This window comes from Ostrinia nubilalis, chromosome 3 (assembly GCF_963855985.1).
Source record: "Ostrinia nubilalis chromosome 3, ilOstNubi1.1, whole genome shotgun sequence".
Lineage (NCBI taxonomy): Eukaryota > Metazoa > Arthropoda > Insecta > Lepidoptera > Crambidae > Ostrinia > Ostrinia nubilalis.
Window position 1 is genome coordinate 17,326,760 of NC_087090.1, and position 18,418 is coordinate 17,345,177.

Below are 18,418 nucleotides of genomic sequence, written 5' to 3' on the forward strand. Positions count from 1 at the left end.
GGTCGCGGTAGGTAGTGGCGGGAAAGCGCGTACGCTCCAATACACTCACACACACATAGGCACGGTCATTGCGTTGCGTGGCGCGCTGTACATTGCGGGCTGCGGAATATTGTATTTTTTTTTTATCATAAAAATAAAAAATATTTCCCACCAATAATATTTTGTAATATTACTTGGTTGGGTGTACAGAAGGCGTAGTTTCAGTCTTCGTGATAGGTTTTTTTACACCCTGTATGTACGAACAAATAGGTTATATTTACAAAATAACTCCACTTACCGTAATCCACTGTCAGTAGCTTCAATCTCATGGACATAAAAGTTGCCATGTTCGTCAATACATGCTAGCACCACTTCTTTCTGTATGTGGGCAAATGATAAATCTTGCACCTAAAACAAGAAGTAAATATAGATAACATAAACTTTAAAGGTAGCTAACAACCATTTCATGTGTACAGATAATGATTTGTTTTATTTATTTATTTAATAGGACAACCAACAAGATATACACCAAAAGAAAAACAATATTTACAGTATACTTAAACTTAATCTAAATGCTTTGCCTTAATTAATTTGTTAATTAAAATGCATTTTACAAAACGCCTACCTCTCCTTTCATGCCTTTGATCAAGGCTCGTCTGTCGATGCCCGGTTCCGTGTTGTAGACAACGCGCACCATTCCACTCCATGTTCCTGGGTTCACCGCATTGGGTGCTGGAAGCAATTACAATGAAATTATTTTAAAAACAATATTTTTATAAGTTAAAGCCAGAAGAAAGAGCTATTTCATGGTAACAAATAGTCCAGGCAAGGGCATATTATGATTATTTTGTGATAAATGGTAGTAGAAACTTAATAAATATTATACCTTTAATTGAATATGCCAAGTATTTCCCGCTCAAGTGTATAGCGAGCAGCTGGCCGGGATAAAACTTGGGCTCCCAGTTGTAGTCCACAAGGTTCTTGAGCTTCACCTTAGAGCTGCCGTGGTTGTGGTTCCCTGCGTTTGTGGTCACCACCACTTGGTTCGCAAAAACCTCTGCGCTGCACACACCATCCCCCTCAGAGAATGATCTGAAAGTAATTGACATCAGAAATCAATTATTGTAGACTAGTATTTAAGCAATGGTTAATGTAATCCACGCAGTTATTAAGAAAATGGTTCTATTTTTTTATGGAAAATACATTTCTTTACAGGTGCTTGCAAGGGTTTAGGTGATATTATAGTTGTAACACTAGCAGTCACAGAACTATAAAATACTTCAAGGAATATTCGAGTCAACATTATTTCGAGTATTTGTGCACTCCTTACAATAATGTGACCTTGGTAAAAGTTTTGAGATCATCAAATTTCTACAACAAAATTTCAGGAATGGCGATTAGCAACAGGTTATAAAACTTTGTAATTACATTCAATTACTCCCATACGTGAGGAGCACAGTGTTACATCATGATTATAATACCCTAAAATATATTTATTGAACTAGGAAGGGTAAAAACCGAAAATTTCACAAAACAAAATTATATCACTTACATGGTTTGGGTGGTTTCCGTAAGTTTCGGAAGCATTGTCGCTGGTTGCATAATTTCCTAGTCTTGTAAATTCCTCATGAATTTTGCAACTACTGAAAGTACGACAGAAAAATTTTAACTTCAGCAAAAATAATGCAAAACGTTCCCTCAGAAGCCGACCGACATAAGAATGCGTTTAGTTATTTTTATGACTAAGACTGATTTTTACTCTTACATTACTGATATGTAATTAAAAATTATAATTTTACAGTTTTCATTCAAAACAAGTCATTGCTGTGTATTTGATCATAGAATAAATTTATAATCACTGGTTTCAAAAATCATATTCTAAAATAAGTGCTTAATAAATTTCTTAAACGAAACGCATTTAATCAGGTATGTTCTCGCCTACAAAAAATTAACAAGAATCGAAGCGCTCGAAGTTCATTAAGGAAAAATAAAAACCAAGTTAGCATTTAGGTAAAATGATTACCGTTAATTAATTAATGCCACTACTCGATTAATATGAGCGCCTTTCTAGTTTAAAACAAGGAGTTGATAATACTTGTAATAAAATAAAGTTGTAAATGGAACCAGACTTGCTGCTTGGTAATCAGTTTTTTAATTTGACATTTGACAGGTGTCAAGAGACAAGACAAGGCAGTGAATTGATTTTCTTGAAAATGGTAAATTTAAAATAAAATTAGTTAATTCTTGCCTTTTTATGTACAGTTTTCGCAAATTGTGATGTGTTGTAATTTTTGCAGTCGTTCGCGGACAAGATTGGTATGCTTATGTCTCGGCCAGGTGCCGAGAATGCCCAGAAAGATGACGTTCCATGGTGGATGCGCTACGGTGGACGAGGCCTGGGGATATTTGGCAGTTTCAGTAAGTAGTTTTTGTACATTTTAAATGACCTATAACTTTTTCGTATTACACTTCATGAATCTTTGTAGTAACATATGTTTTGTTTTCGAGCTCTAGATCCTTGACCCTCTATTTTAGGTAAAAAGCTTACAGTTTAAATTTCATTCCTATTTCTTTTGTTCAATTTACTATAAATACTTTTTCCATAGTGTTTATTCTTGTAACAGCGCTGCAGTAGCAGAACAATGACCTTTGGATTAAATGTAATAATTCATTACAAGTCAGGAAGCATCTGATAGTTACTAAAAAAACTATTACAACCTTTTATAGCATTGGTTTTTGTTGTTCTAATAACCATTACTATTGGTTGCTATAATCTTGATCTTGGAGTTCATAGACCATGATCTTCATCATCAATTTACATGACTCCCACCCACCTGAGAATCAAAACTCAGTACAGTCTATTCAGACTAGAAATAAAGTGGATAATAGCTCTGTTCCCAGACTAAATTGTCAAGCCAAAAATATAGAAACATTATATTCTTATTTTTTGTCTCTTTAAATCTTATTTTACACTCTTAGCATTAATTTTCATTACTAATCCTAATACTAATTATATTTAGTCTATTCCTTAGATAACAATGTTCTGAGACACATCATGAATGAAATACAAAGTAAACAAGATCTCTTATCTCCAAAGGACACAACTTTTGAATTCATACACTGTTATCAGAGTACATGAGGATTACATTGATATGAAAATAAATAATTATTATGTGCTATACAAACATCCGATCCCTTACTTTTTGACATTGATTTGCTTTGTTTTTTTTTTAATACACACAAGTCACACAATGTTTAGGCAATGTCTAAAATATCAATCACATTGAACACATAAAAAGTGAAGTATTAATTTTATTATTATTTCTTGTAATGTTGGTTGCATTATTTTAGAACTTTACTGCTAAATAATCTAAAGGTGTTTTAAAAATTATAGTTTAAGTTCTTGCAATTACCATTTTAGTTTTTAATAATATAAAAATGAGCATCATTCCAATATCATATTTAAAGTGGTTATGTTTATTTGTAATCTTGGTTGGGGAAACACTACAGGTAATTAAAGTGGAAACCACTTATTGTGCTGAATAATAATGGTTTTTCATCCTTCCTAAGTAGTAAAGTACTACTTGAATCACTGATTTATATTAATTAATTCATTCTAATATTTAAAAAAGAAATCTATGATATCATGGGTCTGATTATAGGATTGTTGAATAACAAAGAGGAACTACTTAAATTACCATTGCTAATTTAAATGTTTCACTATGCATTACTTTCAATTGTAAAAACCGTTGGAAAAAGCCATTTGAAACATTACATTTATTATTAATGATAATTTTACTGTACTGGGCTGATTTTACTTTTAGTGGCATTATTGTTGATATGCAGCAAGTTTTAAGCCAATACTCTATTAAAGATGTAACAAAATAATGTCCTAAATGTACAGCCTACACAAATGTCTACTTCTCTAAAATAACATCTTAATTTACAAATTCCACAACAACTGTAAGTTGGTTTAATGCCATGATTAGTTTATCATTCAAGCATTAAGACAAAAAAAAAGTTGTATAAATGACACAAAAAATTCTAAAGAAGTAGACAGTTTTATTTATATTTGTCCGTGTGCAAGGTTTTCTTTTGTAACTTTGTTAGTTACTATTGTTATTCTAATCTTTTTATTGCGAATTGCAAAAAATAAAACAGTGTAATCTTGGCTACTAAAAAAATTTTTTTATAGGTTTGTGAAGATTTATGTTCCGTGATGTACTTTAAATGACTGTATAAATTTTATTGCTTTTGATAAATAGCTGGCTATCGTTTATTTTCAATGAACTATTCTAGAATAATACAGTTATTTAAAATCTTATCACCATTAATTTCTCAATTAATCAACACTAATAGTTCATGGACACCTCTGTCCACACATTCCAAGTTCTATCAGGTCATTCGTCCATCAAGCTGTTAACCGACCCTACTCTTGACTGCCACGCGTGTGAGGCGTGGTCTTCATACAATAAGATTTCTTTCGTATCGGTCGTCGGTTCTTAATACTACGTGCCCTGCCATTGTCTCTCAGCTTACCCAATGGGATATGCTATCGTTCTTTTGCGAATTTAATGATATCGCATAAAATAAGCGCAGACCACAACTTTTCAGACATGCTTATTTTTGTTCATACTAGAATTTACGGCATAAACATTGCAGACGTATATGTAAAAATGTTTTTTTGTCTTAACGCCTCCTATTTTCCTTTAGACCCGCTGCCGCAGTGCCGCTTACTAGAAAAGCGCTTAACTACGGTACGCGGTACCTCCCCCGTTGGGAACTTATGGTCTATAGTCTTTATATTCTAGGGATAGTAGTTACATATCCAAATCCTGTAACCTTAACATGGCATGGCATACTTCGGATGTTCTACGACTACTCCGGACCGTAGTTTCACGGATTCGTGTCGGACGCAGTGCAAAACCGCTCTAAGGCCCGGTTTTCACCACAGCGGAGCGGAGCACAGAAGTGTTTTGAGTAACCAATAAAATGGATCCTGCTTATTTATTGCCATTAAGGCGGAACAAAGTTCGCCGGGTCAGCTAGTTTTCTATAGAATTTGAGAGCGGTGCGCATATGCGCATAATATCTTTCATATTAGACAGCAATGTCAGCAATAGACTGACAGCTGACAGCTACGCACAGCTCACTTCTCTCGCTTCGCCACCGCTCTTCTCCGCTCCGCCTTGGTGAAAACCGAGCCTAAAGAAGAGGGGTGTAAATTATAATTAAAGCGTGTTATCGTCCACAGTCTGCATGCTGTTCGGCCTTCTAAACTGCACCGGCATCTTCCTATTCGACGTGTCGAGCGTGGTGGCGGGCGTGTGGCAGATGCTGTCCGGCTTCCTGGTGATGGTGTGCGAGGCGCCATGCTGCTGCTTCTTCATCGACTACGTGCAGGTGCTCTCTGACAAGCTTGAGTCGCGCCCGTACTGGAACAAGGCCGCGCTGTACATCGGGTGAGCCAGCCTTATCATTCTGTTTCATCATCAATTTCAAAATGTCTTTATTTCGTAAAATAATGTTACATCAAAACAGTTCTAGTGTACTATCGGCAACAGTGTTAACTGCCCATTGCCAGTCATGTCATCTCGTTCTATGGCAAAGAATCACCATTTGATTAGAGCGAGAGCAAAAACGGAGATGGATAGTTAACAGTGTGGCCCTGTGTACATTTTAAAATGCTCATCCTCAATCAGACTTTTAGCTATGGATGTCCACTGCTGAACACCCGCCATACACGGACAGCTTGAAGCAGCTAGTATCCGACAGCTTCAAGCTGCGAATGCATAGCAAACAAAAGTATACTACGTACACACATACACGGAACCGCTCGAGCAGTAGCAACTGCTTCTGTACTTTGCTATGCAGCCGCAGCTTGAAGCTGTCGTTACTAATTGCTTCAAGCTGTCCATGTATGACAGGCCATAGGCCTCCCCCAATGATTTCTACAAAGACCGATTGGTAGCGGCCTGGATCCAGCGCCCTTCTGCTACCTTTATGAAGTCGTCAGTCCACCTTATGGGTGATTATAACTTTACTGTGCAAAAATTACGCTAACTTTCGATCTAGTTACACCGACCGTGGTCAGTTCCAGGAACATGAACCTGTATCATATTATGGTGCTCTTACAACTTGCTAGAGTAAACAAATTCACACACATTCTTCAAACTACTCGTAGGTAAATCTAGTATAATCGCGTTTGATTAGATAACGGTTTGACTTAATTACGTAGTAGATAATCTCTTCGTCCTAAGCTAATATTTGTTCCTTAAGGGATTTGAATTGTACCTTTAGTTTTTCCTTGCTTATTTTGTATAATGTGTAGTAAGTAATAATCTGGCTATCTTCATTTGATGGCAGGCAATAGTCTAGCAAATCAAAACAAAACCACAACATGATACTTCACTCTGACTTTAAACCATGAACTAAGAATAAAGCATTGTATTGTCTCGTCCCATGAATACTGACCCATCTATTATTCAGGCTTAATTAGCTTATTTTCACTTGAATGTAACCTAGATTGGAAATAGAACAGAGTCGGTTATGGTCGATACCTTGCATAACGAACATAACGAAGTCTCCGCCTGCGCGACAGTGGAATCGGATGCGCCATTTAAAATTAACGCGACGTGAATGAGCTTCTTTCATGCCCACTTAAAGGCGGCAATACACATGCCAATAACTTGTACATTTGCATACCAGTTTCTCAGATGTGTCACCAACTGTCGGTATATGCTAAATGGCATTCCCGTATTTAGCAAGCGAGTAGATCTAAAAAGATAACCGATTTTCTTGTTTTTTTGTTGGAAATATAGGATGTAAATTGCATAATAGAAGTCTGTCCAACTGTCCACATATATCGCTAACAAGCATATAAGATACTTTTCCGTTTTACTTGCGTGTGTATCGCCGCTTTAACAATGAGAGAGCGTCAAGAAAACGTAAAAATTGTTATGATAATATTTTTTATTGCTAGTGCAAGAACAAAGCGAGATAATGAAGTGTAATTAATTCGTTATCTGACCCATAATGGCACCTAAACGTAACGGCGCCACGGAACTGTTAATCGGATTGACTCACCGTGTTTACAAACTATATGCCCCGTATTGCGAGACGTCACTCGACCATGAACTTCACAAGATTCATTGACTTCGTTGATGATTTGCGAATTTATTAAGTCATAAATTATGCTTATTATTCAGGAATAAGGAAAATACTTACCAGCCATAAGATGTACCAATTCAAGGTGTAAGTTAGCTAATGGTCATTAGACTTGACACTTACTTAGAATGACATTATTTATCTTTTTCTTCCATTTGCTTGTATGTAATTAAGATACGAATACCTAAAGACAATTTATCTAAACAGTGCAAGTGTATGCATATATTGATTGCATTGCATTGAACTTCAGGGTAAAAGACTGATCATGCGTTTGATTTATTCATGCCTGTGAGAGATTGATACCTTATAATCTTATTTATAAGCTTCATAGTATGCAAGCAAGCATCGTTTGTTACTACGGGCCTTATCAGCGATCCTTGTTAGTGCCACGCGTGTATCCTCGCTAATCCAATATGCACACATCCAATTAATGCTGCGTTTCAATTATTCCTGTAATTCGTTTCAATTAAAGCAACTACATCATCTAGAGCTGGATCGCTCTGGAAGATTAGATTGATTGTGCAGTCCCTTTATTATTTTCATATTTGTTTTACTTTTTGCGGTGAATAAAAAGAATTAAATTCTATACTTATAGATGCAGTTATTGAGGTGATTGTATACCTTATATAAACTAGTGAAGTTAGATATAAACTCGTCAAGCAAACCAAAGTCGTTTCGTCAAAAAATGACCAATTAATACGTCCCACTTCTAGAACGAGTTTTGTGATGTCATAATTTCTTTATCTTTATTAAATGTGAGCGTTAACGGAAACAGGTTAATAACTTGATAAATACACATGTACCAGAATACTACGTTAAGAATTTCAGACCCAGCCAGAAATTTTGCCTGCAAGCTGCTTCGTGGATCTTTGGAGTCTTCTTGCACCCTCGTCACTCTCCGTCCCACGCCCAAGTAGCCGCCTACTGAATCGGAAAACTTTCGATAATCCTCTATGCAAAACCAATCTCGGCCAGCATTCACCACAATATCGCATAGCGTGGGGCTGTAATTTTGTTCACACCGAAGTTGACATTTTCCACGGTTCTATCGCCTCTATCAAAAACAACCTATTTATGACGTGAAAGGGCATGAAAATCTGAAGTCTCGCTGATGTTTCTTTGCAACTAAATATTGAAAATGCTTGCGCGATTATGGTACTTCACATAAGGTTAAGATTTCCGACACTGAACCGTCCCAGCTATAACATTGTCAGGACGACTCTACTATCAATAATGGATTATAAGTTCCTATTTTTGTCGCGTTAGACAACCATATATGTAATTATGACATTTACAGGAGGGGGCTACTATCAATTCTGGGTTGTTAGTTTTTGTTTTTTGCCACTTGACGTTTCAAAATCGTTGGACTACACCAAATGTTTTAAAAACGGCACCTTTCATGCATTTCTGTTGGTCGTTTGTTTAAAACTTCAATGCTTGTTCCAGCCTGGCGCTGCCTCCGTTCTTCCTGGCGACCACAAGCTTGAGCACGTGGCTGGGAAGCGGGCTGATCTTCGCCACGGGCATTGTCTATGGGATGATGGCGCTCGGCAGAAAGTAAGATCTATTTCATACTTCCACGAGAACAATCGGTACGGCTGGTGTTATAGGATAGATGCCGTTGTATAGCGATGATTGACTTCAATGAGGGCATCGTTTTAGCGCTAACGAGTTGGCGCCACTGTAGAGTAACATCACAGTGCCCCTTAAGGGCTACCCTTTTTTACTGTATTTTGACGTTTATAAGTGCCACTAAAGCCCGGTCCGTGAGCACGTAGAATTTTGTCCAATGACCCCTAGCTACCCATCCTAATCGCTCGCGAGTCCATATTGCTATCGCGACTGTGCGACTGGCACCCGCAGTGGGTGTGCGAGCGCGATAGCAACATAATTACGCGCGAGCGATAAGGATGGGTAGCTTGGGGTCATTGGACAAAATTCTACGTGCTCACAGACCAGACTATAGTAATCAAAATTGAATAAAATATTTTTGATTGACTGTCACTCATTTGCTAGTGGCGAAGACAGTGGCGCCAACTGGTGACCGCTGACGGTAGGAGGACTTTCGCATTATTTTGTACTCAGCAGGATGGCGCCACTGTAAAGTAGGATCATGTCAATCGCCAGTGGTGCCAACTCTCAAGTATAAAAACGATAGCAAATGTGTCTGCAGTAGACGTGCGTCCAAGATAATATGCAAATTCTTCGCTCTGTTTTCGATGTGCGTATTTAAATTGGTGATTTGAATTAACATGACTTTGTGTGAGTGATATAACTTGTTGTAACTAACCTAGTGATAGAAACTTTTAATTATACTTCTTAAGAGTAACTTGATGAAAGATCTTTATGTATGGAGTAATAGAATTTATTTCATACATTCTTAATAACGTAAATAAAGGAAAACCGTGTTTATTGGTATATTAGAGAAACTAAAAAATAATGTTTTCAATAACGTCAGTTGCGTAACGAAGTTAGCGTTGTTTTTAACAAAATATTAGAAAACCACGTTGTTTTCGTTGCCTTGGTATAAGGTTAAGTAAATAAATATAGGATGTGAAGAAACTAGACGCCTGTAACTCTAATAAACTGATAAGAAAGTTTACCATAAATTCTTACTTAGGTGTGTGTGATTGATTAATATTTAAATGTGATTAATATTTAAATAAATTAAAGACTGAATAATACACTAATTTGTAGATAGAAGGTTTTGCTACTAATCTAACTCTATACCGTCGTTTCTCAATATTTATTGTCCCGTCGACTCCTTTAAAAATAATATGTAAGTATGTAACCAATGATATTTAAAATTATTCCTTCTTGCTGGCTACATTACATAATATTACTACAACAATTAAAAATAATTGCTCATTTTTCTTCTTCTTATCGTGTCGACAACAAACCTACACAATGTCAGCCCAAAACTCCACTACAAGAGTGGCGTTGTCTATCAGCACATTCAAATAGAACAGTCTTTCCCAAAGTGGGCGATAACGCCCCCTTGTGGGTGCTGCAGGCTTAAAGGGGGGCGGTAAGAGACCCAGAAAAAAAATCGGGACGTTGTGTAGAGACTTGGGAGGCGTCATCTACTAGGAGGACTCTTAGACATCGACTGAGCTCGACTCTTGACTACAAAAATGGGGGGCGCTAAAAAGTAATTTATTCTCAAAGTGGGCAGTAGACTAAATAAGTTTGGGAACCACTGAAATAGAATGACTATTCAAGCGACGCCCAGATTGAGAAACGACGGTCCAAACTATCGGGTTAGGCGGTTGTCTGTGCGCTTGTAACGGTGTGGGGCGACAGGGGCTCGCGAGACGACATGGCCGCGATGGCGGCGGGCGCAACCACGCCGCCCGGCGCGCCGCATCCCGCGCCCGACCACAAGGTCACGCTGATGGAGGATCCCGACGTCTGGCGCCCCAACTAAAGGCAACTACGCTCGCTTGCATGCACTAGATGACTAGAACACGTTTCGTTCACGTAGTTTTTGATCCGGCTCGAAGGACCACGCTTTTAGCCGGTCGCACCGCTCTGCAGGCGCCCGACCACAAGGTCACGCTGATGGAGGATCACGAAGTATGGCAACTAAAGGCAACTACGCTCGCTTGCATCCACTAGACACGTTTCGTTAACGTAGCTTTTTATTCGGCTCGAAGGACCACGCTTTTGGCACTTAGGTCTTTCACGTACTATTAGATCCAGCTCGAAGGACCACGCTTTTAGCCAGGCGCGCCGCATCAGGCGCCTGACCACAAAGTCATGCTCATGGAAGACCCCGACGTCTGGCGCCCCAACTAAAGGCAACTACGCTCGCTTGCATGCACTAGAACACGTTTCGTTCACGTAGCTTTTGATCCGGTTCGAAGGACCACGCTTTTGGCCAAGCGTACCGCTTCAGGCGCCCGACCACAAGGTCACGCTGATGGAGGATCACGACGTATTGGCAACTATAGGCAACTACGCTCGCTTGCATGCACTAGTACACTTTGGTTCACGAACTCTTAGATCCGGCTCGAAGGATCACCTTTATGGCGATCGCACACGTGGAGCGCTTCACTTAGTTTCAACTAGCAAGTTTGTGGTAGATTTGTCTGGCTCGGAGGATCACTTTTTATAGCTTTGTTTTAGATTCGGCTTCGTGAATAATTTTTTTCACGCTCTATTTTGCATCGACACGAACGAGGCACCTATTTTTATTTGCGCACCCTCATAGATTCGGTTCGAATGACTACGTTTAGCGCTTTTTACACATCACATTATTTGCGGAACTATGTGAAATGTTTCTTTCTTTTATTTTTAAGCTATTTAAGTACTCGTATTGTGATTGAACTGTTTTAATTTTAATGTGTAGCTGTTAAACGTACAGGTTCAACTTATCTTAAGTTGCTTTTTCTTTTACTTTTTTTATTCAAGAGTCTTTCACGTTTTTATTGCATTACCTACATTAGATGTGATGTGATAAGCTAAAGTAGAAGCTAATATCCTTGTGTTATGTCCGCAATCATTGGATCTGCCGGGCTAAGATCTCGCCACGATAACATCTTATGGTGGTATCATATCGATTTTAGACGACCAATGTCTTATCGTCTAATTTTTCAATATACAGATATCTTTCAACTGAAGAATAAACTTGTCATTTCGACATCCTATACTGAAACTTTCAATGTGCCAAACTTATTCTTCAAAAGTTATCTGACGCTTGAAATATCAGCCCTAAGGCTGGTTTTAGTGTCACGCGGACTGTCAGTGCGGATCGCTCTGCACAGCCGATCTGTATGAACTGCTAGGGAGCGGAGCGGTTCCTCCGGACCGCATTACTCTAAAACGCTCACTAGAAGTTCATACAGATTGGCCGTGCGAAGCGGGTCCGCACCGGACGGTCCGCGTGCCACTAAGACCAGCCTAAAGGGTAAGTATAAAATGCATCGATAAGATTTCATCGTGGCGCGCATCCCAGGCCTGCTGATAAGCAAAAACAGCCTCTAATCTGTTATAATTGTCCCCGCAGAGCTTCCATAGACGAGATGCGGACGTCGGCGGCGACGCTGGAAGCGGGCATGGCGGGGCCCACCACCACCGCGCCGCGCGCCAAGCTCGTGGCCAACGAGCTGCCCGTCAGCTTCACCGGAGCCCCCGAGCGACACTGACGGAGCCCTACAGCCCGCGAGGCGCCCGCTCCGCACTACTCATCCGTATACTCGCCTTAGGCTAAGAAATCACGGCGCGATTTTCACCCGCGCCCGCGGCGTTATTTCAAAACTCACGGGAACGGTTATTTGCGCTGTTAGGCTATGAACACACGGCGCAGGTAAAAATTGCGTCTCGCTAAGTCACTGGTATAAAATGGTCGCCCGCCGATCGATCGCAGAGTGCGTGGGCGAAAACCGCGTCGTGAGTTGTGCATTAGTTTTTACAAAAGAACCTTAATTCTACAGAAGCTCGCAACCGCCACGGGCGCGGGTGAAAATCGCGCGATGAGTTCTTAGCTTTAAGCCTTAATTTCCTCTTAAGTTGACGTCGGTTCCTGACATACGTCGAGCTTACGAATATACACTAGTTCTATGAAGCACCGCACTGTCGGCAGTGGCAGATAATTATTCGCGCGTACGTCGGTCGACTGAGCGGACTGATTGATGCGTTACTGAACAACAGGAGCGCGCTCAGTGCGCCACTGACCACTCTCCCGTACGGATTATGCGCGTATAGCCAAAACATGATTGTTTGGTATTCGCAGTGCGGGAATTTTCTGTGTTCATATGTGATGATACCCGCCGCCAACGTCGGTCCCTGACGTCAACTTAGAAGGAAATCAAGCCTGTTTGTTTCCACATGAGCATGCTCAAATAAATGAGCGGCTGATTTGGCCGAGCCATTAATTCTTAGCATTCAGGCTCGGGCTTGGCTCAGGCGTCTCCACTTGAGCGCCTCGGCCAAATGAGCCGCTCATTCGCCTGAGCAAGCTGAAGTGGATACAAGGCTATACGCACGATGTCAGTAACCGGTTTAAGTATGATGACATCAATGATATTTTTTTATAGAATTAGTATGAAAGTATCGATGGGACGCATCGAAACTATATTTGACGAAGAATTCAAAACTAACTTGAGGAACGTAATGATATGATTTTGGAATTATGTTGGTGTCATCATCCCTATTGTAAAAACTTATTTGCTCGATGGTAAGCATCGCCGCGAAAGATAAAGCATAATGTTCAAAACGTTAACATCGCAAAATGTAGTTATTATCGACTAATTAATCCTTTAAATTGTCCCTTTCTAATTTATTAACGAATTTTCTGGCTCTAATTAATCTTAAAAGTTTTTCTGACATTTTGCGCTCTTGACGTTTTTTGGATTTGTAATAATATGCGTGTTTGTCTTTTTACCGGTTTGACATTGTGCATGAATTTTGGCTATATCTGCCATTCCTTCATCCCAAGCGCTCCCTTGGGATGAAGGTAAAAGCCAAAATACGGATATTGTTGTGCGGAGTCCCCTGTACCCGCCAGGTCGAGAAAACATCGTCATATGTGGCAGCTCCATCTTAGTTGTAACGCGGTTCGGAATCAGATAAAACTGATTTAGGTCTCTCCTAAGAGGCTAGAAACGCGTCAACGCGCAGATGGAGCTGTGACATTAGTTTATGAACAAGCAGAGGCCTCCCCCATTGATCTCCAGCGAACGCCAAGGCATCCAAGGTTAAACTTTATCAGATCGACAGTATATCGCGCCGTTACACTTTACATAGTCGTCGCTATTTTACTCCATTTTATACGAGGTAGGTTCTTCCTGGATGAGGCAATTCGCCCGCTTAAAGACCTTTTTTAGAACACTTTTAGATCATGTCTTCGGACTTCGTTACAGTTCGTGTTTGCATAATACTTTTCGTTATAACGTTTGAGCAGCTATTGTGAATGACCAACTTTGAACCTTATGGGCTTGATATTTAGAACACATTGCCAACGTACCGGAGTCCTCCATTCAATAATATTGCCAAAATAACTAAGTTTTTGGTTGTCTTGAAACATTGTTCCATATTATTGCATATTGACACGATATCATTAGATGTTATTGTACATAGAAATCACATTTATTTCAATTGAAAATCATTATTGCCTATGATATGTCAGATGTTTGTTACCATAAATTAGTTGTAGACCAGGTTGAAGATTTTTAAAGGGCAACCTTATATTATTCATTATTATTGCTTGGATTATACTTACATATTATAAATGAGATTGAACGGTAAGCAAATTTTAAATTTAATTGAAAGGTTAATAAAGCTGTAGAAGGATAAATTAAAAATAATTTTATTGAATTTATTATTATTGTATTGTTCCTGTGAGATGGTTTGATTGATTATTCCATTATTCCATATAACTTTTTGAATAAAATAATATTTTTTGTAATCAAGTCTTCGAGGGGAGGTTTTTTTAATGAAGCAGCTAAATATGTGCATTATTTTTAACATAATACTAAGAGGGCTGTAAATAAGTTACTCTTATGGCTTAATAAACTGACGCGACTACGTCAGTTGATATTTATATTTCCAGTGATTGACAGAAATTATATTTAAATATGAATTTTGTTCTATACATGTATCGCGCACGTGATTTATATACTATTTCGACCTTGACAATTTGACAGTATATTCGTAATAAGATATACGTTAAACTAAGTCGATGTATTAGTTAGCTAAATATTACTTGACATTGATGTAAGGTGTTTCTTTCTAAATTGTTAAACTTTACTCATAGTGTAAATATACACATTTACTCCCAATTATAATACGTTTCGTGAGAAACAAGTGTGTTCATAATATAAATTATTAGTTGGTCTTGGTTGCCACATTTTTTTACTATAGCAAAATGAACCTTCTAAAATACAGGAATTCACGTACGTTTAAGTTGTTTAGATGTTCAAAAACAATTTTGGCTTCACGAAATAATTATTTCATATGAATTCTCGGTGTCCGTAATCAGTCTAGAACTGCTTTCAACGAGAGTGAGCCAGCCCTCCTCGTGATAAGACTTTTTAAACTATGCATTCCAAATTGCACTGTAGATGGGTCTCATTATTTTTAATCTATTTTTATTATACCTGTGTCTATGCAACATGGCTCAATGCTACGACGAACCATAGATGAACGGATGGTATCTTATTACTACGTGTGAATAATAATTATTGCCAAACAATTGACTGTTAACAATCCTTATTAAACCTGTTAATTACCATGAGCCATGTCGCACTATACTGTAGCTTGCATGTTATTAGATTTAGCGTTGCAGTTAGACTAGATCCTGTAGTGACTGATTTTCATTTCGTATTGTAAACATTTTTACAACAATGTCAATTTGTTACATGAACTATTTAATACTTAATAGCTATATTTCATTAGGATTACTAGCGAGGGTCACTAAATTATATTAATCAAATGTAATGTTAAAGACAAAGTTGAGGGATAGGAGATGCTAAAGTAACCAGTTATTGTACTGCCAGGTTTTGTCGGATGCGTAATGTGTTGTCGCTATGATGGTAGATAGTAGCTTTGATGTACGAATAGACAGTTGACTTGTATTAATACACACGGTGAGCACTTATTAGATTGATATGATATTGTAGAAAGACCATTAGTAAATTATCTTACAGCATCCACTACCACACCACTGTTTAGAGGCTGGTATGTTGGTCGGGGCACTCATTTTGCCAAGTCGGATGTTTATTGTGGCACTGCAGTAAGATGTACCACGGTCTTATTATCAAATTGAAAACAATGGCGTGCAAGTCAATGTCTCCAATGTGGCAAAAAGGCTATTACGTCTCCGATTACATAAGAGCATGATACGAAATTATAATGAATAATAACTAACACATAAACTTAATAGAAAACTGTTTCAGACGCTAAGTATTAAAATATCACTGTTACTGTAATTGCAAGATATTTTTGTAAAATATTATAGATGATGCGGGCGCCTCGCCGCGCCACGAGTATTATGTGGTTAAGCAAGACCCTAGTCTTAGGTAATGTTTTCGTAGGTTTAAAAAGTTTTGCTCACACACCAATATTTTTGTGAATGGTATTTATGCGTTTAGTGTTGCCATTATAAGCCCTATTATTTAACCATCTATGCTCCCACTTTTCCATTGGTTGAAGTAGGCATTAGTAAATTTTTAGTAATTTATTTCTTTTATAGTTATCTTCTTATTATCTGTATCTTCCATTCAGTAAATCCGTCGCTTTACCTATGCCAATAATAATTTTAAATTGTGAGCTATTTTCACCTTATTTTGTCTATTATTATTGCCTCATTTATTATTATACATTTTAAGCAAAATAATGTAATTTATTTCGGGGTTGTATATAAACGCAATTATTATCCATAAAATTATTATTATTTTTAGTACTAAGGTTATTTTTGCTACAACTACATGAATGTACACGCATGATCTTAATTAATATACCTTTAACGAGTCAAACCAAGGGCCTCAATGACTGCGTAACATTAGAACAACTGTAGAATTTGTGGCTGTTATACATTTTTAAATTTGTTATTTCACATTTTGGAGCTATTTTTTTAATTAAACTGACCACATTCTGTAGATTTCTATGATAATTTTGATAAAGTATGGAACTAGTGAATTGTTAGTAAATAATATCAAATGTAAACATAGTTGTATAGTGTAAGCAGTTGCAGTTGTTTCGTCAAGTTAATGTTACTGTTAGGAAGGCATATCTGTAATAAATGTGTGTATATTGAATTGACTTTCATTTTTAACTTGGGATATTTTAATCCCATTACCTTAGTTTGAGTTTCCTCCCTTCCCTAGTCTTCTAAATAATAGTATGCAAACTTATTAATTTGACTAAAATCCAAACCAATTTATAATAATAGTGATTCACTCTAATAAAAGGATATTATTTATATTTTTACAAACAATAATCCTTCTGCTAATATAATTCAATGATTTCTGGCCTACTAGTAATAATAGTGACCGAGTTTTTTCAGTTTCTTGCGCTGTTTCTGCTCAGCACTGGCCCATTTATTGCCCCGAAGCAATGGTAGGGTTGCAAAAATTATGAGTTTTTACTGCTAGACAACCCATCAAGTATAGACCATTGTGAATAATAAAGTTAAAAAGACAATTTTATGTATCAATAAAATGTTTTTCTTTATTTACATTTAAACTTAAAATAAACTTTAGACTATACATAACATAAGCTAGAGATTACAATCAAGCAAGATGTATGGTGTCAAGTAGCTATATCCAAATTAAAATATGATACAAGTCAATATTGTTTGAGAAACTTTTTAAGAAGCTTTTTAATTTAAAAACAATATAAAATAATGAGGAGAGGGCCTAGAAGTTTTTTCATCAGTCTTCATCACATCTTGTGGTCAAATTAGGCTTTTACCTGAAAATAGAAGAGAAATAATAAATATGTGAATAGGAGGAGGTACCATAAATAAATCTTTCTACTGAAGTAATTTTATTTCAGTCAGTCACAGAAAAATATAAGAAGAAAAATTTACTGGAAATTACATAGGATTATGGTATTGCATTTGTAAATATATTTTTTATAGGAATATTAGAATGATTTTTTACTACTAACCGAGCATTTACTAGGCTTTCTGTTTAAAGATAGCGCCTGTGATCGTCCCGTGCCTCTGGATTAAGCATTGCTTCTTGTCAGTCTCGAGGCAGACGGTGGGCGGCTTGAGGTTGGGCTGGATCTTGCAGGCCTGCTCCGAGATGGCCACGATGACGCCCGCGGAGTCCACGTGCGCCGTGCCCTTCGCCGCCAAGCACAGGCCCTGGTGATCCGCCACCAAGCAGCCGTTCACGTTTGGCGTGGACATTATCTCCTCTATCACTTTGTCGAGGTCTTTTTCCATGGCTGCTGTCGTACTACGTCACTTTATTTAACAAAAGGAATCTCGCAGACGTTTTAAGAAACGCAGTAAATAACAAGAAATTGGTATTGTAATTAAAAAACAAAGCCACCCATTAAATCAACAAGATTACTTTTTTTACAGTGACAGCTGACAGCATTGACAGTTGACAGCTGTCACTTGAGCAGTGTACATTTCGTTCAAAAATTACGTGATAACGGTATGTATTAACGGTTATTTTTTGCTTTGTATGTCCTCAGTCCCATGACCATAACCATATTCTTGAAAACGAGAAGAGCAGTAGGTATAGATGACCCACGCTGAACTGTCCCGCCAAACTCAATGACAGGGGGGCGCTACCATCGTTCAACTATATGGTTT

General features: G+C 38.0%; 3 protein-coding genes across 3 annotated transcripts in view; 1 reads left to right on the forward strand and 2 right to left on the reverse strand.

Moving 5' to 3' along the window:
- The window catches only part of LOC135088193 (enhancer of mRNA-decapping protein 4), a 46,125-nt gene extending 44,435 nt beyond the window's left edge, over window positions 1-1,690 (reverse strand). Inside the window, exons 1-4 of the mRNA XM_063983083.1 lie at window positions 1,532-1,690; window positions 866-1,071; window positions 605-711; window positions 278-387 (exon numbers count right to left, since the gene is read on the reverse strand). Of these exons, the coding sequence (XP_063839153.1) occupies window positions 278-387; window positions 605-711; window positions 866-1,071; window positions 1,532-1,581 (473 nt within the window). The 5' untranslated portion in view covers window positions 1,582-1,690. The remainder of the gene's footprint in view (window positions 1-277; window positions 388-604; window positions 712-865; window positions 1,072-1,531) is intronic.
- A 419-nt stretch (window positions 1,691-2,109) lies between these two features.
- On the forward strand, window positions 2,110-16,904 carry LOC135088084 (calcium channel flower). Its single transcript, XM_063982973.1, has 5 exons — window positions 2,110-2,195; window positions 2,277-2,397; window positions 5,234-5,441; window positions 8,593-8,703; window positions 12,155-16,904. The coding sequence occupies exons 1-5, from the start codon at window positions 2,193-2,195 to the stop codon at window positions 12,291-12,293; spliced, it is 582 nt and encodes a 193-aa protein (XP_063839043.1). The 5' UTR covers window positions 2,110-2,192; the 3' UTR covers window positions 12,294-16,904.
- A 385-nt stretch (window positions 16,905-17,289) lies between these two features.
- LOC135088378 (ragulator complex protein LAMTOR5 homolog) lies at window positions 17,290-18,171 on the reverse strand. Its single transcript, XM_063983227.1, has 2 exons — window positions 17,758-18,171; window positions 17,290-17,559 (listed from the first exon to the last, which is right to left on the reverse strand). The coding sequence occupies exon 1, from the start codon at window positions 18,038-18,040 to the stop codon at window positions 17,768-17,770; it is 273 nt and encodes a 90-aa protein (XP_063839297.1). The 5' UTR covers window positions 18,041-18,171; the 3' UTR covers window positions 17,290-17,559; window positions 17,758-17,767.
- Window positions 18,172-18,418: the final 247 nt, after the last annotated feature.